The 23328-nt window shown below is 47.6% G+C and overlaps 1 protein-coding gene across 1 annotated transcript in view; it reads left to right on the forward strand.

Moving 5' to 3' along the window:
• FLII (FLII actin remodeling protein) overlaps positions 1 to 23328 on the forward strand; it is a 59108-nt gene that overhangs the window by 9702 nt on the left and 26078 nt on the right. The window contains exons 2-13 of the mRNA XM_079953674.1: positions 840 to 950; positions 2175 to 2246; positions 4690 to 4770; positions 7709 to 7794; positions 10589 to 10750; positions 11285 to 11388; positions 12824 to 12999; positions 15701 to 15858; positions 17376 to 17460; positions 18481 to 18628; positions 20513 to 20646; positions 22067 to 22279. Coding sequence (XP_079809800.1) covers positions 840 to 950; positions 2175 to 2246; positions 4690 to 4770; positions 7709 to 7794; positions 10589 to 10750; positions 11285 to 11388; positions 12824 to 12999; positions 15701 to 15858; positions 17376 to 17460; positions 18481 to 18628; positions 20513 to 20646; positions 22067 to 22279 — 1530 coding nt within the window. The remainder of the gene's footprint in view (positions 1 to 839; positions 951 to 2174; positions 2247 to 4689; positions 4771 to 7708; positions 7795 to 10588; positions 10751 to 11284; positions 11389 to 12823; positions 13000 to 15700; positions 15859 to 17375; positions 17461 to 18480; positions 18629 to 20512; positions 20647 to 22066; positions 22280 to 23328) is intronic.

Raw genomic sequence — 23328 nt, forward strand, 5'->3', positions numbered from 1 at the left:
AATAATAATAATAAAATTTATTTATATCCCGCCCTCCCCAGCCGAAGCCGGGCTCAGGGCGGCTAACAACAATAAAATAGTGCAACATTCTAAAAACATTTCATTATAAAAATTAATTAAAATCAAAATTAATGGCAACCATTAAGCTAAAGCTATCATCTCGTATCTCTAGTGCTTTTCATAGTCATTTCCAATGGTTTCTCTAATTCTTCCTGTTGTTAACCTTCCTTCTTTCACGGCCTCTGAGTTGTTCCCACAAGCGAGTTAAAACAAGCAATGATGTGTTTCTGTGTGGATTTTATGTCTGTGATTCCCCTCTATAATTTTGCAGCATCTCCTCACACGCTGGTGTTTATCCCGAATCAATCCAAAGGTCTTTTCGCTGCTGGCAGCCGCCATCTTCACTCAGTTCCGAAGAAATCAAGTCTAAGCGTCTGCTCATTAATTTTCCCAGACCGGTTGCATCAAACATTAGCCTTTCCAGGGGAGGTTTACCAAATCAAACTGGAAATACAAATATAATGACATATCAAAGGCTCACCTCCCCCTAGGAATTATAGAATTGTAGAGTTGGAGGGATATCTAGTCCAGGGGTCAGCAAACTTTTCCACCGGCGGGGACTGACCGAGTGGGTGGCAAGGTCCAGCGGGGGTAGTTTAACAACCATATCCAGCCCACAGGCTGTAGTTTGCCGACCCCTGATCTAGTCCAACCCCCTGCAATGCCGCGATCTTTTTGCCCAACGTGGGATTCGAACCCACAACCTTGAGATGAAGAGTCCCTGTTCTAGAGCATAACTAAGTCTCTGTCTCCTGTGTCCCCCCCCCCCCTTCCTACAGGGCGGTTATTTTCCGGAGCACGTCAAGTCGATGACCAGCTTGCGATGGCTGAAGCTGAACCGCACTGGCCTCTGCTACCTCCCCGAAGAGCTGTCTTCGCTCCAAAAGCTGGTGAGGAGCGTGCCCTGGCTGGCAGATCAGGAATGGATGGGGCTTTTCTGCTGACTGGGGAGCATTGGGAATTTCTCGAGAGGGGTGGGGAACCCAGGCAGAGCTAGGAAAAGGGGAGGGGAGGCGAGAGCAGCTCAAACGGGTGGGTTGCTCTTTCCGTTTCAGAAAAGGGAAAATGTGCGCCAAATGTGCAAGGTTGGAAGGACGAGGCTTTGAGCTCAGGTTTCGTTGCTCAAGGAACAAGGGTATGGAGACCCCACACGGGGGACTTTGCAGAGCAGGTTTGGGTCCGAGTGGGGTGCCACCTGGGAATTGTGCATGCCTTCTGCTTATGTGGCGTTTATTTTTATTTTGACAATTCACACAATGTTTGAATGCAGTTTCTGTGTTGGTGCTCAGCCAGGTGAAAAACTGCGGCATAGAAAACACTACCAAACCATTCTATGTTCTAAATCTTATATTAATAATCCAAAAATTGAGAGAACAAGGTACAAGATCCACTACAGAAGCCACAAACAAAAAAAACTCATTCAAATTGTGTCCAAAAGGAAGATTCAGTCTTTAAAGGTCCTTTAGCCAGGCTCCTGTAGATCTCCACAAAGGTAAGTTTGATCAAACGAAGTTGAATGGTTTGGTAGTGTTTTGTGTGCCACTTATGTGCTGCTTACTTCATACTGGTCTACTACAGTGGTGCCTCGCAAGACGAAATTAATTTGTTCCGCGAGACTCTTTGTCTTGCGGTTTTTTCGTCTTGCGAAGCACCCCTATTAGCGGCTTAGCAGATTAGCGCTATTAGCGGCTAAGCGGCTATTAGCGGCTTAGAAAAAGGGGGGGGAGGGAAAAAATCGCAAGAACTCGCAATACGTTTTCGTCTTGCGAAGCAAGCCCATAGGGAAATTCGTCTTGCGAAGCACCTCGAAAAACGGAAAACCCTTTCGTCTAGCGAGTTTTTCGTCTTGCGAGGCATTCGTCTTGCGGGGCACCACTGTACGAGAATTGGCAGCACAGGTTCATTTCTTCAGCTGAACAACTGCAGCAAATTGTAGAGTTGGGAGGGACCACCAAATGTCATTTAGTCCAAATCACCACCACCCTGCAATGCAGGTATCTCAACTAGATCCTCCATGAGAAATGGCCATGTTTTTGACCTCAGCTCAAAAACTTCCAAGGAAGGCATGTCCACAAACCTCACCTGTTGTGCTTTCTTTCTTTGTTTCCAAACAGGAACATCTCTCCGTGAGCCACAACAGCCTCACCACTCTCCACGGAGAACTTTCCGGCCTGCCTTGCCTCCGGGTAAAGTTCCGAGTGCTTTTTGAAATCCTCGTGTTTGTTGCTCGGAAGCCCTGCTGGCTCAGAACAGTGCAGCTGGCCTGCTCCTTGTACAGTGGTGCCTCGCAAGACGAAATTAATCCGTTCCGTGAGTCTCTTCGTCTAGCGGTTTTTTCGTCTTGCGAAGCACGGCTATTAGCGGCTATTAGCGGCTTAGCGGCTTTAAGAAAAAGGAAAAAAACTCGCAAGAACTCGCAAGACGTTTCGTCTTGCGAAGCAAGCCCATAGGGAAATTCATCTTGCGGAACGACTCAAAAGACGGAAAACTCTTTCGTCTAGCAAGTTTTTCGTCTTGTGAGGCATTCGTCTTGCGGGGCACCAGTGTACAGTGGTACTTCTGGATATGAAAGGGATCCATTCCGGAGCCCAGTTCGCATCCTGAAGTAAACATAACATGCACGGGTCACATTTCGCTGCTTCCGCGCATGCGTGTGATGTCATTTTGAGCATCTGCGCATGCGCGAGCGGTGAAACCTGGAAGTAATGTGCTCCGTTACTTCCGGGTCGCCGCGGAGCGCAACCCGGAAATACAGTGGTACCTCGGGTTACAGATGCTTCAGATTACATACTCTGCTAACCCAGAAATAGTACCTCGGGTTAAGAACTTTGCTCCAGGATGAGAACAGAAATCGTGCGGCGGCAGCAGGAGGCCCCATTAGCTAAAGTGGTGCTTCAGGTTAAGAACAGTTTCAGGTTAAGAACAGACCTCCGGAACGAATTAAGTACTTAACCTGAGGTACCACTGTACTTAACTTGAAGCTACTTCAATCCGAGGTATGACTGCATTCATCTTCTCCTCTCTGATGGCTCTGGTTTAGGCCCTGTCAAATGACTGTAACCGTTAGCCAGCCATTCAAATACAAAAAACCCCCACAAACCACCTCATAATTGCGGCCTCGGAAGAACAAAAGGGGCAACTTAAGAACGTATGATGCGCCTGCTGGATCAGGCCTAAGGCCCACGCAGTCTAGCGTCCTGTCCTCACGGCGGCCAACCAAATGCCTGTGGGAAACCCATAGGTAGAACTCGATCACAAGGACAAAACTCTTTCCACCTGCAGCTGGTCTTCAAAAGCATTGCTGCCTCCAAAATTGAAGGCTGTAGTAGCCATTGAGAGCCTTGTCCTCTGTGAATTTGTCCAATCCCCTTTTAGAGCTAGCGGCCGTAGCAGGTCTAAGAGATATTGCAACGCTCAGATATATTGCTATCTGTTCAGTAATGGATTTAACAGACCCGCCGATACTCAAGGAAGATCAGTGCAGTCATACCTCGGGTTACAGACGCTTCAAGTTGCGGACCGCTGAAATCCGGAAGTACCGGAACGGGTTAATTCCGGGTTTCAGCGGTCGCGCATGCGCAGAAGTGCTAAATCGCTCTTTGCGCATGCGCAGAAGCGCTGAATCTCAACACACACGTGCACAGACGCGGGTTGCTAATGCTGTTGGTTGTGAACGTGCATCCCACACGGATCACGTTCACAACCCGAGCGTCCGCTGTATCGTCATACTTTTTATTTGTACCTCACTCATCTGACTGGGTCACCACAGCCCCTCTGGGTCCCAAAGGGTCTCTAAAAATTGGCCAGGAAACTGCCCTATGCATTCCCCAGGCCCTTGTTAGGATTTACAGCAGAAAGACGCATAGAATCATAGAATTTTAGAGTTGGAAAGGACCTAGTCGAAGTGATGTGGGAGTCTTTCGCCCAATGTGGGGTTCAAACCCACGACCCTGAGACCGATTGCAAGGACTGCACCTCTCCTTGAAGGGAGCTTTTAGCAAATCTGCACACCTATAATGTTAAAAATGGGACAACAAAATGCTCTTTGGTACTTGGGTATTTTTAGAAAATCGAGCGATGACGTGCATTTGTTAGGGGGAGACCAAGTTAGGCTCAGTAAATATGGTAAATGTGGTCCGTGAAGCCGATATCTTTTATTCGGAGTGATAGACTTGGTGGTCTGGTTCAGGTGCTGTAAATATAATACCTGTATCCTTGCAGGGACGCAGGTGGCGTTGTGGGTTAAAGCCTCAGCGCCTAGGGCTTGCCGATCGAAAGGTCGGCGGTTCGAATCCCTGCGGCGGGGTGCGCTCCCGCTGCTCGGTCCCAGCGCCTGCCAACCTAGCAGTTCCAAAGCACCTCCGGGTGCAAGTAGATAAATAGGGACCGCTTACCAGCGGGAAGGTAAACGGCGTTTCCGTGTGCGGCTCTGGCTCGCCAGAGCAGCGATGTCACGCTGGCCACGTGACCCGGAAGTGTCTCAGGACAGCGCTGGCCCCTGGCCTTTTAAGTGAGATGGGCGCACAACCCTAGAGTCTGTCAAGACTGGCCCGTACGGGCAGGGGTACCTTTACCTTTACCTTTACTATCCTTGTTATTTCTTCCTGACCTCTTTCGACATTCCTCTAGGCCATTGTTGCTCGTGCCAACTGCCTGAAGAACTCTGGGGTTCCTGATGACATCTTCCAGCTCGACGACCTCTCTGTGTTGGTATGTTTGGGCCCAATTGCTCCGTGGCTGCGATGGGCACATTGGTGTAACGGTTCGGGGTCACAGGGGGTCGAAGACCCATTACTATTTCTGCAGATGGGTGTCTGCATGAACAGGGAGCGTTTTAGCCACTGAGAAGACGTCTTCTTCTCTTTGTGCCGATTGAAGCCAATCAAAGTGAGAAGAGGCGAGTTGGACACTCAGGATTGGCTCCTAGCTGCGTGGGAAGAACTTGAGGCCATTGCAAAAAGCAAGGGGTTTGCTTTCCTTGAGCTCTTTAGATCAAGGAAGAGGATGATGATGATTTATTTATTATTATTTATACCCCGCCCTTCCCAGCCAAGGCCGGGCTCAGGGCGGCTAACAAGCAATAATAAAAACAAGTTGAATGAATACAACTTAAAAACAAGATTAAAATACAACATTAAAATATTGAAACATTAAAATATTAAAATGCAGCCTCATCACAGGAGGAGAAAGGAAAAAGAAAAAAGAAAGAGGGGGAAGGGAATCAAATTGGCTCCAAGCCAAAGGCCAGGCAGAACAACTCTGTCTTACAGGCCCTGCGGAAAGAAATCAGATCCTGCAGGGCCCTGGTCTCATGAGGCAGAGCGTTCCACCAGACCGGAGCCAGAGTTGAAAAGGCCCTGGCCCTGGTTGAAGCTAATCTAACTTCCTTGGGGCCCGGGACCACTAGGGTGTTGCTATTTATGTTTTTTTTTTTTTTTAAATAGAATTTTTATTAATTTTCACATTTTATAAAGACAGACATACACACATATAGACAAAGACAACACATATGAAGTTTCATATCCTTACTTTCCTAACCCCGGTTCTTGACCTCCCCCCACCCCCCCTTCATACATCCTAATTCAATTAAATTAACTCAGCAAGTTCATATCTCTCATCCTTTACATATTATTATTGTATATATATATTTTTAAAGAACCTTTTACTTGGCCAAATTTTACTTATCCAGTTTTCTTATAAATATTAAAACCTTTTCTAAGGTCGACTCGAGTTCCTTCCACAAATTTCCCTTTTATCTTAAAAATAGGTCATAATAATCAAACACAAAGGTCATAAACATTTTTAAAAAATTCTTTTTCTTTCCCCCCCCCGCCCCGGTTTTTGTCCCTTCCCAATGTCCCCATGTCCACAAAAACAGTTTTTAGCCTAGATTCCTCACATCTGAGGCCTTTAAATCTCTGTCAGTCTCTCTCTGCCGATTTTGTTGGTAGCCCTCTTTGTTGGTCCTCGGGTCTCGAAGGAGTTCTAGCTCAGTCTCATCAGATTTTCTTCCATCCAAAGTACTTGGTACCAGCTGCTGCGGAAGGTCAGCTAATCCATACTCAAAGAGGATGCCCCAGTCATATTTCTTGTTTCTTTTAAATTCAAATATTCCAAGTGTTCCAGGGGCTTCCTCCCTCCTCTTTCGCATCTTTCGCAGATTTGTAATCCAAGGGTCTTCTTCTTTGTGTTCTGACAATGTAGGCTTGTGGTTGGTACTCTCCATCTGTACTGGCCCTTGTTCACTCTCCCCCTGTTCCGAAGTTATCTCTTCTGATTCAGCTGCAGATTTTTTCCCAGTCAAGTCCATTGTGCCTTCAGCAGAGTCACTTATTTTAGAGTTCAAGGTTATAAGTTGTTTACTCATAGCCGTAGTCTGCTCCTGCAGCTTTCCCACAAGAAAGAACATTCTTTCTATCTCTGCCTGTAATTTTCCATCTGCAGCCATTGTAGTGTTTCAATGTTTCCCCTAGGAGGATTCTGGTTACTTATTAGTCTTTTCCCAATAGTCCATTACCTTGTTATTTCCCTACTTTGTTTCCAACCACTTTAGTTCAAATATAACAAATTTAGTCCAGAAAGGTGTTAAATAATAAGGTTTTTAACTTTCACTGCCCGTTTGACAGCTCCTTTAACAGCTGTCAAACTCCTCGTTCCTTTTTCTCCAGCTCACATAGAGGACACTCCCGGGTCTGGGGGGGTTTAAACAAAAGCTTCTAAAATTCCACTCTTACTCTCCAGCACAAATCTTCTTCTGTCAAATTCATGAAAATATTATCTTTTACAAAACACCAAAGAAAAAACTCTCCACCTTAGTTCTCCGATCCTTGCTTTAAATTTTCTGTAAGCAGGGGGGTGCGGACTTCCCTTTAGCACATCCCCAATCGTACCGAATTCAAGGATAGAAATTTTAAAGTCCAAATTCCAATCTACTCACGGATTAATTAAAGTCCGAATTTCAGGGAAGAAAGTCAGTGGTCTCCGGCCATGGCTCGCGGCTTCGCTCCACTGCAGTAGCGGTCTACTCACAGCACCACGCCGCTCCCCGTACCCTCTCTGTAGCCTTTAAAAAGGCTCTTCGTGGGTCGGGGGGCGCTTTAGGTGCCCGCCGAGTCACCAAGTCCGCAGGCTTCAGCGCCTGCGGTTTCTGAGGGTCCCCGCGTCGCCGTCGCGGTAGAACCCTTCTCCAGCGGAGCCGATTCCCTCCGGAGCTCGGAGGGAATCCGCCATTAACCGGATCGCGCTAACCCGGAAGTCAGGGTGTTGCTATTTATGGACCTTGAGGCTCTCCATGGGGCATACCGGGTGAGGCGGCCCCGTAGGTACGAGGGTCCTAGGCTGTGAAGAGCTTTAAAGGTCAAAATCAGCACCTTAAATCTGACCCTGTACTCCACCAGGAGCCAGTGCAGCTGGAAAAGCACTGGGTAAATATGCTCCCATGGCAGAGACCCCGATTGATTGATAATAATAATAATGCTTGATTGATGCAGTTTGTGAGTCGCCACCTATCTTGCTAATTGCAAGCTTATTTATGAATTACTATTCAAATCTTCTGACCCCTGGGAAGCTTGAACACCTTTGGGGCAGCTGCAGCTCAGCCCATATGCAGAGGTCCTCCTTTGATTCATCTCTCCTTGTTTTGTCTTAGGACCTGAGCTACAACCAGCTGACCGAGTGTCCCCGGGAGCTTGAGAACGCCAAAAATATGCTTGTGCTGAACCTGAAACATAACAGGTAAGTTTGGGGGTGAATTTCCTCCCTGGAAAATGGGCAGAAAACATTTGGGTCTTCCCAGGAGGGCCGAGTGTGTTGGGAGTGGTTCGTTCACATTTCTGTAAAATGGGGGTGTTAAGAACATAAGAGTAACCTGGTGGATCAGGCCCGTGCCCATCTAGTCCAGCTTCCTCTTCTCACAGTGGCCAACCGGGTGCCCCTGGGAAACAAACAGAACCTGAGATCCCCTGCCCCACCCCCCTAAATAACTCTGGTTTCCAGTAACTGGTGTGACAAACTATGTGTCTAAACCAACACGTGTGTCCAGCACTCACACGTATTCATACGCATGCTACCAAGATGTTCAGGATCTTTTGCTAGAGTTATGACATGTGTCTGCTATGAATATGCATTTTCCCTTAGTCTCTTTTATGCATACCGTATTTTTCGCTCTATAGGACGCACTTTTCCCCCTCCAAAAATGAAGGGGAAATGTGTGTGCATCCAATGGAGCGAATGCAGGCTTTCGCTGAAGTCTGGAGAGCGAAAGGGGTCGGTGCGCACCGACCCCTCTCGCTCTCCAGGCTTCAAGAAGCTATCCGCAAGCCTTCGGAGCGTGGCGGGAGTTCCTGCAGCCCAAAGCCCGGGGAGTCCAGCGCTGCGCACCCCGAGCTTCGGGCAGCTCTCCGCAAGCCTTTAGAGCGCTCCCCCAGCCCGCAAGCTCCAGCAGTGGCGGCAAGGCTGTGCAACCTTGCCTCTGCTCCCGGACCTGTTCTGGGGGCTGGGATCGGGGGAAGCTCGGGCTTCCCCCGCCCCAGCCCCGTGACTAAAAACGAAGCCACGCGCAGCCTCTCCCAGTTGTGCGTGGCTAAAGAGGAAGCCAAGACAGACAGCGGGATAATTTTTTTTTCTTTATTTCCCCCCCTAAAAACTAGGTGCGCCCTATGGTCCAGTGCGCCCTATGGAGCGAAAAAAATATACACACACACACATACTTTTTAAATTGGTTTTACATGAATTTGTACATAACAACTTTAACCATTCCAATACAGTGGTGCCTCGCAAGACGAAAAGAATCCGTTCCGCGAGTCTCTTCGTCTAGCGGTTTTTTCGTCTTGCGAAGCAAGCCCATTAGCGGCTTAGCGGATTAGCGCTATTAGCGGCTTTTAGCGGCTTAGCGGATAAGCGGCTTAGCGGCTTAGAAAAAGGGGGGGGGAAAGGGGGGGAAAGTTGGAAAAACTCGCAAGACATTTTCGTCTTGCGAAGCAAGCCCATAGGGAAATTCGTCTTGCGAAGCACCTCCAAAACGGAAAACCCTTTCGTCTAGCGGGTTTTTCATCTTGCGAGGCATTCGTCTTGCGGGGCACCACTGTACATTAAAATAAAAAGGTTCTTTCAAACCTTCAGACCTCCTCCCTTCCCTCCATGGGTTCCATTTTCAAAGAAAGTTTTCTTTTCTTCTTTTTTCCCTGCATCTTTTACCGTTGTCCATCTGTTATATAATCGTAGTTACCAAAGTTCATTTCACATTACAAATGTCATTGTATCCCTGCCAATGATTTTAACTGTCTACAGTGGTTTTTTAAGTATATAAAAAAGTTATTCCAATCTTTTAGAAATGCTTGATCTTCCTGGTTTCTGATATTTCCCGTCAGTCTCGCCATTTCTGCATATTCCATTAAATTAGTCTCATGCCCACAAGAAAAGGGAGGGGGGAGAAAGAAAGCTTTGTTTATAATGAAGGGAACCGAATACAGTGGAACTTTGGGTTGTGAACGTGATCCGTACGGGAGGCACGTTTGCAACCCGCAGCGCTGCGTCTGCGCACACGCAGGTTGCGATTCGGCGCTTATGCGCAAAGCGCGATTTAGTGCTTCTGCGCATGTGCGAGTGCCGAAACCCGGAAGTAACCCATTCCGGTACTTCCGGGTTCAGGGCAGTAACCCGAGGTACCACTGTAGATAAATGCTGCTTCAGACAGCAAAATTACAGTGAAATCAGGCAGCAAATAAATGCACGCCTTGATCTGAAGAGTGAAGGAATCCCTAACTATTCTCAAAAGCCTACAAAAAAGCGAGTGTGGCAGTTTGGCCACAGAAACCACACTAATAGCAGATCCAGAAATGGGTGTTGGAGGGATTTGCCTGCCCTTAAGGTGAAACTTGTATTGGTTTTCCAAGAGCGCTGAGTAAGTTCGTTGTTGGAGCTTGGAGAGCTAACTAACTACTGAAAATCAAGGACTGGCATAGGCAAACTCCGGCCCTCCAGATGTTTGGGACTACAATTCCCATCATCCCTGACCACTGGTCCTGTTAGCTAGGGACGATGGGAATTGTAGTCCCAAAACACCTGGAGGGCAGGAGTTTGCCTATGCCTGATCTAGGAGTTTAGTACTAGTTTTAGCCAATGCATTCTAATGGAGAATATTTCTATTGTTTCACCCCAGAGTTTCCTGCTTATTTTGCTGAATTAAAAGTTGCAAGAATATAATCCTAGCGAGCAGTGACTAAACCGGTTGCCCTTATTAATGGGACCCAAGTCCCATAAGCCCCCGCAAATATGGCCAGTGGCTGGGGATGATGGCAGGTGGCTTGCAGCTACGTCTGGAAGGCTGCAGATTCTCCCTCCGTGATAAGGTGGCAGTGATATCATCATAGCTGTCCATTTTGAGCTTCTTGTTCAGATGCAAAGGCCTGGTGCAGAATGGGGTCCCCTCCAGCCCACCCTTGATCTCTCCAATCTCCAGCTGCGGTTAAGCTTCCTTGCTGGAACCTGCCTGACAAGGTGTGCCATTCCTCTCCCTTTCTCCCTGCAGCATCGACAACATCCCCAACCAGCTGTTCATCAACCTGACAGACCTGCTCTACCTGGATTTGAGCGACAACAAGCTGGAGAGCCTTCCCCCCCAGATGAGGCGCCTGGTGCACCTGCAGACCTTGATTTTGAATAACAACCCTCTCCTGCATGCGCAGCTCAGGTGAGGCGGCTGGGAGCTGGGGAAGGGGGCAGGAGAGCGAGAGCAGGCGTTCTGCAGTCATCCCGCGGCTGCAGTCGCGCTCATTTTGCTGTGTGTTCGAGCAAAGGAACTGGGGTTAGGGGGCAGGCTCTTAGCACCTTGAAGCTGTCAGGTTTCCTTTGGTGCTTTTCAAAACGCAAAGGTGCTTAGTCCTCATGGTTGGGAATGTAGATGGGAAAGTGTGATCGGGACCGGGGTGGGGTGGGGTGGGCAAAGCTCAGGCACACCAGGGTGTATACTTTCCACTTGCCCATGGACTGTCTCGCCAGAGTGGTGCATGCTCTGGTTATCTCCCACTTGGACTACTGCAATGCGCTCTACGTGGGGCTACCTTTGAAGGAGACAATAGCCCTGTCTTGCATTTAAAGAAGTGGTCCCTAGTCCACAAAAAGCTTATGCCACAATAAGTTTTAGTTTTTTAAGGCAAGAATGGGGAACACCTGGTAATCCTTTCATCTTGTTATTGTCCTCTTTTCCCCTCTCTTTCAACTGAAGGCAACTCCCAGCAATGGTGGCCTTGCAGACGCTCCACCTCAGGAACACACAACGCACCCAGAGCAACCTCCCCACAAGTTTGGAAGGCTTGTCAAATCTCTCAGGTATGATTCCCAAGGAAATGTGTGAATGGACTCAGCTCCGTGCATTGAGCGGCCTGCAAAGGAGAACCCGAGGCTGCAGGTCTCTGCATGTTTCCCTGGAAGTAAGTTTCATGGAACTACCCAAAGAAGCGTCTCTACCCACATCGTTCAGCCCAGACACTGAGGTCCAGCTCTGAGGGCCTTCTGGCGGTTCCCTCACTGCAAGAAGTGAGGTTACAGGGAACCAGGCAGAGGGCCTTTTCGGTAGTGACGCCCACCCTGTGGAATGCCCTCCCATCAGATGTCAAGGAAATAAACAACTCTCTGACTTTTAGAAGACATCTGGAGGCAGCCCTGTTTAGGGAAGTTTTTAATGTTTGATGTTTTACCGTGTTTTTAATACAGTGGTACCTCTGGATATGAACGGGATCCGTTCTGGAGCCCCGTTCGCATCCTGAAGCGAACGCAGCCTGCGTCTGCGCGTGCGTGGGTCATGATTTGCCGCTTCTGCGTATGCGCGTGATGTCATTTTGACCGTCTGTGCATGTGCGAGTGGTGAAACCAGAAGTAACACGTTCCATTACTTCCGGGTTGCCATAGAGTGCAACCCAAAAACGCTCAACCTGAAGCAATTTCAACCCGAGGTATGATTGTACTTTGTTGGGAGCCACTCAGAGTGGCTGGGGAAACCCAGCCAGATGGGCAGGGTACAAATATTTTATTATTATTATTATTATTATTATTATTATTATTATTACTACTACTACTACTACTACTACTACTACTTGATGGGATTGTTTTTGGTAGGCATGCCTAGGATTGCACCAAGGAAACGTGTAGGTTCCTGAACTAAATTCATAGACCGGGGCCACATTCACACCAAACCAATTTAAAGCACTAGGTATCACTTTGAGCAAGGGACGCAGGTGGCGCTGTGGGTTAAAGCCTCAGCGCCTAGGACTTGCCGATCGAAAGGTCGGCGGTTCGAATCCCTGCGGCGGGGTGCGCTCCCGCTGCTCGGTCCCAGCGCCTGCCAACCTAGCAGTTCGAAAGCACCTCCGGGTGCAAGTAGATAAATAGGGACCGCTTACCAGCGGGAAGGTAAACGGTGTTTCCGTGTGCGGCTCTGGCTCGTGACCCGGAAGTGTCTCCGGACAGCGCTGGCCCCCGGCCTCTTAAGTGAGATGGGCGCACAACCCCAGAGTCTGTCAAGACTGGCCCGTACGGGCAGGGGTACCTTTACCTTTACCTTTTATCACTTTGAGCAGGCTTGGCTTCCTGCAAAGGATTCTGGGAGCTGTCCTGTGTTAAGGGTGCAGAGAATTGCTGGAGGGCACCATGTTGTGGGGATGCTCCTCTGGGACCCTGTAGCCCACGTGGGTTGCATCCAGAACCCACCCTTGTTGAACTCTGCCTCTGCCTCACTTTAATTCTTTCCTCCTCCTCTTACGCTCAGATGTGGACTTCTCCTGCAATGACCTGACCCGCGTCCCTGAGTGTCTCTACACCCTGTCCAACATACGGCGCCTCAATCTCAGCAGCAACCAAATTGGAGAGCTCTCCCTCTGCATTGACCAGTGGTGCCAGCTGGAGACCCTCAATCTGTCCAGGAACCAGCTTACCTCCTTGCCGGTAGGTGGCGTTCCCCGTCCAGGTAACTGGGACACCAGCTCTGCCATGCTACTGGTTGGCCGCAGAGGAATGGTGGTAGGAAGCAGCTGGGGACCCACAAGGGAAGAAGGCTCAGAGCCAGGGGGCCCGTGGTGGTGGGACAACGACGAGTGGCCAGAGGGAGACGAGGGAGAAGACTGCGAGGAGGAGTTTTCGGAAGCTGAAGGGGCAACAGGGCTTAGTGAGCTGGGAGTCTGTGGCAGCCACTTAAAACACATAGCAATTAAAGAAGCTGAAAAAGCAATCCGAATCCAGTGGTATCTCGGCTTAAGAACTTAATTCGTACTGGAGGTCCGTTCTGAACCTGAAACCGTTCTTAACCTGAGGTACCACTTTAGCTAATGGGGCCTCCTGCTGCCGCAGCGTGATTTCTGTTCTCATCCTGAAGCAAAGTTCTTAACCCAAGGTATAGTGGTACCTTGGGTTGCATACGCTTCAGGTTACATACGCTTCAGGTTACAGACTACGCTAACCCAGAAATAGTACCTCAGGTTAAGAACTTTGCTTCAGGATGAGAACAGAAATCATGCTCCAGCAGCGTGGCAGCAGCAGGAGGCCCCATTAGCTAACGTGGTGCTTCAGGTTAAGAACAGTTTCAGGTTAAGAACTGACCTCCAGAATGAATTAGGTACTTAACCTGTGGTGCCACTGTACTATTTCTGGGTTAGTGGAGTCTGTAACCTGAAGCATCTGTAACCTGAAACGTTTGTAACCCGAGGTACCACTGTAATTAGATCAGGAAGACATGCTCGCCTAAACAGGTGTGTCTTCAGGAGCCGGCAGTATGCCAATACTGATGGAGGTGTCACATATTTTAGCAGGGAGGGCGTTCTGACTGTCACGAACTGGTTGGACACAGAGGGATGGTGGGAGGAGCCACCTGGGGAACGCCCCCAAGGAAAGAAGGCTCAGAGCCCAGGGACTGGCGGTGGGATGTCAATGAATGGGGAGAGGGAGAAGACGGGGAAGAGGTGTTGGAAGCTGAAGAGGCAACAGGGCTTATTGAGCAGGGAGAGCCTGAGCAGGGCTGGATTAACCATTTTGCAAAATAAGCCCATGCTTAGGGCATCAAGGGAAGTGGTGGCACCACATAAACTTTCCATTGCTGGATTTTTAACATCAGCGGTCATTAATGGCCAAGCATTCATTTTCTCAGTTTAAGTACAGTGGTGCCTCGCAAGACGAAATTAATTCGTTCCGCAAGTTTTTCCTTCTTGCGAGTTTTTCGTCTTGCGAAGCATGGTTTCCCATAGGAATGCATTGAAAATCAATTAATGCGTTCCTATGGAGACCGCTTGCCAGGCTGGCGGTGCGGAGAAGGGCTTTTCTCCCCACCGCAAGCCTTCAGGACAGGTACGGGAACAGAGGGGAAGGCGCGCAGCGCTTCTCCTCTGTTCCCGGGGCTTGCGGTGGGAGGAGGGTTTTTCCTCCCCACGCCAACATTCAGAACAGCATTCTGAAAGTTGGCGGTGGGAAGGAAAACCCTCCTCCCACTGCAAGTCTTCAGGACAGCCATCCGAAGGCTGGCGCGGGGAGAAGGTCTCTCCGCCCCACCGCCAGCCTTCGGAGGAGGTCCGAGGACAGTGGGGAAGACGCGCTGCGCTTCCCCGCTGTCCCGGAGATTTCCCTATGGGCTTTCGTCTTGCGAAGGAAGCCCATAGGGAAATTCGTTTTGCGAAGCGCCTCCAAAACAGAAAACCCTTTCGTCTAGCGGGTTTTCCGTCTTGCGAGGCGTTCGTCTTGCGGGGCACCACTGTATGTTAAAAATCCCAACGGAACAGCTATGCAGCAAGGAAGGCTGGATGCCTTATCTATATTTTTCGCTCTATAAGACGCACTTTTCCCCTCCTAAAAAGTAAGGGGAAATGTGTGTGCATCTTATAGAGTGAAAGCAGGCTTTGCAGCTATCCCAGAAGCCAGAACAGCGAGAGGGATCGCGGCGCAGCGATCCCTCTTGCTGTTCAGGCTTCTGGGATTCAGAATATTTTTTTTTCTTGTTTTCCTCCTCCAAAAACTAGGTGCGTCTTATGGGCTGGTGTGTCTTATAGAGCGAAAAATATGGTATATAAGGAGGTGTATTACATAAGACAGGGGTCACAAACCTTTTCAGCAGGGGGCCGGTCCACTGTCCCTCAAACCTTGTGGGGGGCCAGACTATATTTGGGGGCAGGGAGAGCGAATTCCTATGCCCCACAAATAACCCAGAGATGCATTTTAAATAAAAGGACACATTCTACTCATGTAAAAACACGGTGATTCCCAGACTGTCCATGGGCCGGATTTAGAAGGAGATTAGACCGGATCCAGCCCCCGGGCCTTAGTTTGCCTACCCATGACGTAAGATTAGTTTTGAGGGTCTAATTTAAGATTTTGCAGTTAGAAAAAGTAAGAGAGCATTTTTCACATATAAATGAAAATAAATATTATTTTCCATCTTACTATAGGTTTTGTTTCATTTTGAAAAATAAACTTATATTTTGGGATTTACTACTGTATATATTTTGAATTAGATATATATATGGGGGCACCAAACTCTTTTCAGTGCCCAACCTTGCAGAAAATCAGTGTTTAAAATGAGCGAGTTAATGAATGAATCAACAAATGAATTCATGAGCAAATCTCCCTTGCTCTGCTTGACTCTTTGCATGTGTTTCCACCCTAGTCGGCCATCTGTAAGCTGACCAAGCTCAAGAAACTCTACCTGAACTCCAACAAGCTGGATTTTGACGGCATTCCTTCGGGGATCGGGAAGCTGGTCTCCCTGGAGGAATTCATGGCTGCAAACAACAACTTGGAACTGATTCCAGAAAGCCTCTGCAGGTATGCCAAGCCCTCCTCCAAGTCGCCTTGAGGCACAGTATTTCCTCCCTGGGGACTAGCTGCATGGTTGGCCGTGTACACAGACATGGTTTTATATGGCTTTGGCCGATGTGCTTCCAGGCTGAGACGATTCCTGTAAATCAGCATTGTTCTGCGGCTACCTTGGAAACAAGTACAGTCCATGCCTTGTGTTACGTTTGCTTCATGTTGCGGCTTTTCAGGTTATGAACGTGGCAAACCCGGAAGTGTTTAATTCCGGGTTCACTGCACGCGCAGAAGCGATCTGCACACTCTGCGCATGTGCAGAAGCGCTCTATCGCACTTTGCGCATGTGCAGAAGCAGTGCTGTACTTACAGACTTTCTGGGGCGCGAACGGCATTCATAGCTAGAGGTACCACTGTAATGTCTCTTTCAACCTACCTATGAACCCAAAGCTTGTAATTCATCAATTTTGGGGCAAGCCTGTAATATTTATTTTCCTTTATTCAATTTCTGTCGTGCAGCCTTCAACACATGCTTCTCTCAAGGAGCTGAGCAATAAAAGCGAAAGACCACCACATTGGATTCTCCCCCCCCCCCAGCAAATAACAGTTGATAAAATATAATAAATAGGAAGGGCAGTTTTGTCTGAGTCTCAGAGGCTTAAAAGGTTAAGCAGTTTTAAAGCCTGGAATGAGAGCCAGTGGTGGGGTAATGCTTAGAGTGTTGGACCTCAGGCCTCAAAGACCAGGGTTGAAGTCCCTCCCTTGGTCATGATGCTTGCTGGCTGACGTTCGGACAGTTAACACACACTCTCAGGGCCTAGCCTACCTCACAGGGCTGTTGTTAGTGGAGGGAAGGGTGGGAGAACAACATACACTGCCTTGAACTCCCCTGAGGGAAGATAGTTTAGGGTCAAGGCATCAAAGAGCTGACATGATTGGCCTTTATACAATTATGCATGGCATTGGGGAGTGGATGGAGAGACTTTTTCGCCCCCGTAACACTAGGGCTTGTGGACGTCCAATGGACGTCCATTCAGACCAGACCACAAAGTCCTCCTTCACATAGTTAAACTATGGAACTCACTGCCACTGGAGGCGGTGATGGCCGCCAACTTGGATGGCTTTAAAAGAGGATTGGGCAAATTCATGGAGGAGAATGTTATCAGTGGCTACAAGCCTCAATGGCTAAGCTCTGCCTCCACAATTAAAGGCAGCAATGCTTCTGGTTGTCGGAAACCACACGAGGGTAGAGGCATCTCTTGCTTAAATCCTGCTTGCTTGGCCCCTGTGAGAACATGGTCCCATTGGCCTGACCTGACAAGCTGCCCTTAAGTTATTTGCCAGATGCCAGAATTATTGCCATGTTTGGTTTTGAGTAGGGCTCCCTCCTGGGCCTACCTGGAGATGCTGGGGATTCGAACCCGGAACCGTCTGCATGCAAGGCTGATGCTCTGCCACTGAACAATGGCCCTTCTCCATATGACTTAACTGGTTCGAAGGGAGACAGTAAGCATCTCTTTTTCTCTCCACAGGTGTGTCAAGCTCAGGAAGTTGGTTTTGAACAAGAACCGCTTGGTCACTTTACCTGAGGCCGTGCACTTTCTGACAGACATTGAGGTGAGGCCAGGGGGGTCCTCGCTGACAGGAGGGCCTGGGAGTTGGGGTGGGGGGCGTGTAAGAAAAGGGGATCAACATCTTACCTGAAGGAGCGTCTCCAACCCCATCATTCAGCCCAGACACTGAGGTCCAACGCCAAGGGCCTTCTGGTGGTTCCCTCACTGCGAGAAGTGAGGTTACAGGGAACCAGGCAGAGGGCCTTCTCGGTAGTGGCACCCGCCCTGTGGAACCACCCTCCTGTCAGATGTCAAACAGATAAACAACCATCTGACTTTTAGAAGACATCTGAAGGCAGCACTGTTTAGGGAAATTTTTAATAATCTGTTTGGAGCCGCCCAGAGTGGCTGGGAAACCCATCTAGATGGACGGGGTATATATATATGTGTGTGTGTGTGTGTGTGTATGTAGACAGTGGTACCTCGGGTTACATACGCTTCAGGTTACATATGCTTCAGGTTACAGACTCCGCTAACCCAGAAGTATTACCTCAGGTTAAGAACTTTGCTTCAGGATGAGAACAGAAATCGTGCTCCGGCGGCGCGGCGGCAGCAGGAGGCCCCATTAGCTAAAGTGGTGCTTCAGGTTAAGAACAGTTTCAGGTTAAGAATGGACCTCTGGAATGAATTAAGTACTTAACCTCAGGTACCACTGTATATATAACAAATTATTATTATTATTGTCATATTTCATGCTGTGGGACTCCACTTGGCCCCTGATGGGCCAAAAGTGAGAAGCTAAAATCCTATATGAAGTTGATTTAACCCCTCACAGTTACAATTCCCAGTGGCTGATTAACCACTCTGAGATCTGTAGCTCTTTGAAGGGAATAGGGGTCAACTCTCAGCACCCTTAACGAACGTTTCCCAGAATCCTTTGGGGGAAGCCATGACTGTTTAAAATGGTCCCTAGCAGGATGCGGATGAGCTCCTGTGTTTCTCATTCCCGTAGCTGCCTTTGACTTGAATAGCCTTTCCCCCCACCCTTTAATCCATCGCCCCTTCCTGCCCTTCCTTCTTGCAGATCCTCGATGTCCGTGAGAACCCCAACCTGGTGATGCCCCCCAAGCCTGTGGACAGGACCTCCGAGTGGTACAACATTGACTTCTCCCTGCAGAACCAGCTGCGACTGGCGGGGGCCTCCCCTGCCACCGTAGCAGCTGCCGGGGCAGGTGAGTTTGGTACTGCGGGTTATCCTGGTCTTGCGATTTCCCCCCCCACACACACACAAACACAGCCTTCCTAGCAAATGATAAACTGCCTTGTTTCCTACCAGTGAATTGCATCCAGTGTTAAAACTACGCAGAGTATAGACCCACTGAAATTAATAAGACCTGAGCAATTTACTTTAGGTCCATTAATTTCAGCAGGCTTGTTACCAGTTGGGAGATTTTTTTAAAAAAATGGTGGTTTGGTTTAAAAGACTCAGAAGTTTTAAAATATACGGTCAACTCACAACTTTTTATATATATATAATTTTTTATTAGTTTTTTAACATATAATTTTCAACAGTAATTAAACATACTTTTACATCTTATTCATTTTTTTTTACTTCCATCAATCCTGTCTGAAAATTTTCCAATCTAATCTCTTGGTATGCATTTCTTATCTTCCCTATTACATTTCAAACTCATAACCAATATCTCTTATCTTTTTCTACTTTGTAACACTTCGTATATTTCTCCTTACAAAACTTCTTGTAGTCCTACTAGCGTAACTTGTTGCTCTTCAAATAATTCATATACTTCTTCCAATCTTCTGTAAATCTCTGGTCCCGCAGGTTTCGAATCCTTCCTGTCATTTTGTCCAATTCTGCATAGTCTATTAATGTCGCCTGCCATTCTTCTTTCGGAATTTCTTCTTGTTTCCAACTTACAACTTAGGCACATTCAAGTTGTGCAAATTCGGCTTTACGTGCTTGTCAGAAAAAAGTGCTGAACTTTAAAAGGGGGGGGGCATCCATGGGAGTGGGGAGTCAGTAATCCCTCCCACTGTTGCACTCACCTGGGAGAGTGTTCAGAGGTGCAGAGAATGTGTGTTTTGACTATACACGATTTTGGCTGTATGCACTACCCCGGGTTATAACCCCTGTGTAAGTTGAGCGTTGAATATCTATCCACACGTGCACTATCCAAACACTTGTTATTCAAAAATTCACTTATCCAAACACGAGAGATCAGTACCCAGACCTCATTTATACGCTCCTCAGATTCAGAGATCCATATAGCCAGACCTATGTGTAGTACTGTAGAGAGATAAAGGTAAAGGTAAAGGTAAAGGTACCCCTGCCCGTACGGGCCAGTCTTGACAGACTCTGGGGTTGTGCGCCCATCTCACTTAAGAGGCCAGGGGCCAGCGCTGTCCGGAGACACTTCCGGGTCACGTGGCCAGCGTGACATCGCTGCTCTGGCCAGAGCCAGAGCCAGAGCCGCACACGGAAACGCCGTTTACCTTCCCGCTGGTAAGCGGTCCCTATTTATCTACTTGCACCCGGAGGTGCTTTCGAACTGCTAGGTTGGCAGGCGCTGGGACCGAGCAGCGGGAGCGCACCCCGCCGCAGGGATTCGAACCGCCGACCTTTCGATCGGCAAGTCCTAGGCGCTGAGGCTTTAACCCACAGCGCCACCTGCGTCCCGTAGAGAGATAAGCAATAAGCAGCCTTAAACAATCTTTACTTTTTGTGTCATGTTGGTTCATTGGAAACCATGGGGGGGGGGGGCAGGAGAGGGGAGAAAAGGGGACAGACTGAATGAAGAAGAGAGTATCTTTTCCCTTCCTTGTTTGCCTTCTGCAGTGTTTCAGAGAATTCTCCCTGGTTTTTTTTCACCATTTTGTAGCCAAAATTCTGTGATCAGGAACACATTAGACATTTCCCCATAGGAATTAGTGGGAATCATTGACTTGTTTTGTGAACGCTCACCTGATAAACCATCTCCTGAGAACACATTCTGTTCAGAGAGCAGAAACTGCGTGTATAAGCGATTCTTGTGGGAGCTTCAAAGCTATCTTCCATCCCCTAAAATTATTTGTTTCTCCCCACCCCTTTCTATTCCTAGGGAGCAGCCCAAAGGACCCCATGGCACGAAAGATGCGCCTGCGGAGACGCAAAGACTCGTCGCAGGATGATCAGGCAAAGCAGGTGCTGAAGGGGATGTCGGACGTGGCGCAGGAGAAGAACAAGAAGATGGAGGTAGGAACACACACAGTGATGGAGAGTGACTCCAAGGTTGCAGCGCTTGGGACTCTTTAGCTTAGAGAAAAGGCAAGGAAGAGGCGTTTATAAAACTCTGCATGGCGTGGAGGAAGGAAATATTTTCTTCCTCTATCTCTTAACGCAAGAAGTTTTGGGTGTCCAGTGAAGGTGAACGTTGGGAAATTCAGAACAGATAAAATAAAGAATTTCTGGGTTAATCTGGGGAACTCACTTCCACAAGAGGCTGTGATGGCCGTTTAAAGTTCAGCACGGGAAGATAAGGACAATAGAGATTTTAAGAAAGACTGGGGAACCATTCATGTCATATTTACAGAATCAATGTAAAGAAATGGACTCACTTGCAGGGTTTGATTAAATGAAGCTTAGGCAAACTCAGCCCTCCAGATGATTTGAGACTACAATTCCCATCATCCCTGACCACTGGTCCTCTTAGCTAGGGATGATGGGAGTTGTAGTCCCAAAACATCTGGAGGGCCGAGTTTGCCAATGCCTGGATTAAACACTTGCAATTAACAAAACAAATGTAGGAAATAGAATGTTGATGTTAAAATGAAAAGAGAAGAATTGTAACTATTTTTTGCAAAAAAAATAAAGAATAAGAAATAACAAATAAGCAGGAGGAGATAATATGCCAAAAAACCAGAAGAGGAAACTGAGGGAAGTCGTGGAGAGGAGGGGAAAATTGGGGGGTGGTATTTTTGTTATATGTTATGATGGTAAAGGTAAAGGGACCCCTGACGATTAGATCCAGTCATGACCGACTCTAGGGTTGCGGCGCTCATCTCGCTTTATTGGCCAAGGGAGCCGGCGTACAGCTTCCGGGTCATGTGGCCAGCAGGACTAAGCCGCTTCTGGCGATCCAGAGCAGCGCACGGAAACGCCGTTTACCTTCCCGCTGGAGCGGTACCTGTTTATCTACTTGCACTTTGACGTGTTTTCGAACTGCTAGGCTGGCAGGAGCAGGGACCGAGGCACAGGAGCTCACCCCGTCACAGGGATTCGAACCGCCGACCTTCTGATCGGCAAGTCCTAGGCTGTGTGGTTTAACCCACAGCGCCACCTGCGTCCCTGATATGTTATGATACTTTGATGTTAAAAAATGTAAAATCTTAATAAAAACTATTTTTTAAAAAAATAAGTTCAGCACGGGATGGCAGTATATAAAAAGCCACCATCCCATAAAGCAAATAGGTATTGCATCGTCAAAGAAATGTTAGAATCCGGTTAAAGAAGCAGTCGCATTATAATCAGGAAAATGCGATGCAATAATCCCCATGTCTGAACGCACGCTAGTTTCCCCTTCTTTTCATCTACCAGGATCCGTTATTCTTTGTTCTTATTGCCGTTAGGATCCTTTACTAACTCACTCTCTCCCTCCGTTTTCTTTCCGCGCTAGGAGAACGGAGACCCAAAGTACACGGACCTGAAAACCCGCCGCTGGGATCAGAGTTTGGAGAAGCCTCAGCTCAACTACTCTGAGTTCTTTACGGAGGATGTTGGGCAGCTCCCTGGCGTCACCGTCTGGCAGATCGAGAACTTTGTGCCCACAATGGTGGACGAGACCTTTCATGGGAAGTTCTACGAGGCCGACTGCTACATTGTCCTGAAGGTGAGGGGGGCAGACATCTTGTTTTTATCCTCACAACCACCCCTGCGAGGTTGGAGACTTGCTTGTCCATCGCTTCATGGGCCTCACTCACACCAAACTAGGATGTGCTAGGATGCCACCTTACCAGTATTATTTTATTTTATTTTATTTTATTAAGTTTTGCAATTTTATATTTAACACAAAAAACATTATCACAAAAGGAATATATAAACCCCAGTCTTCCCCCAGCACCCTCCCCTGACTTCCCCCAACTTTCTCTTCTTTAAATATTTGCTTCTCCTATTTTGTTCTACCTTAATTTTATAATTAAATATTGTTATATTCTTATTATCTTTATAGCATACCATATATCCAAATTACATCTTATGTTTTGCTATTTGCCCAATTATCACCTTTAAACGTTTATACTCATTTTCTTAATTGTAAGTGTTTACTCAAACCCTGCTAGTGAGTCGCCTTCTTTACTTTTTTTTTTTTAAAAAATCATTTTTGCTGATTTTCCAATAAAAACAGCCAATCAACATATCCAAATCATAATCCAATTAAAAATAATAAACTAAAAAAAACAAACAAACAACCAATTATAGTCCAAATTGTAATTATTAATTTTTCCGGGCTCCCCATAGTCTGGACCTCTGAAGCATATCTCAAAATCTTCGTTCCTGCCTCTTCTCGTTTTCATATTTTCCGCCTGCTGATCTTAACACTTTGAAGTTCTCCGTCCCTGGCTATACAATTCTCAGTCATGTCAAAAATCTTATATCCTTTCATCCATGAGTCGACTTTTTTACAATGCTTCTGTGAATATATCATAAACGATTCCCATTCTTTTTTAAAGTCTCTGTTGTCTTTATTTCTGATTCTTCCAGTCAACTTCGCCATTTCAGCGTATTCCATCGGCTTTCCTTGCCATTCTTTCGCTACTATTATTATTATTACTATTATTATTACTAAATTTCTATGCTGCCCTCCATCCAAAGATCGCAGGGCGGTTTGCAATATGAAAACACAAAAATGTTTAACAAAGTAATAAACAATAACACTCCCAA

This window comes from Podarcis cretensis (assembly GCF_951804945.1).
Source record: "Podarcis cretensis genome assembly, chromosome: 14".
Lineage (NCBI taxonomy): Eukaryota > Metazoa > Chordata > Lepidosauria > Squamata > Lacertidae > Podarcis > Podarcis cretensis.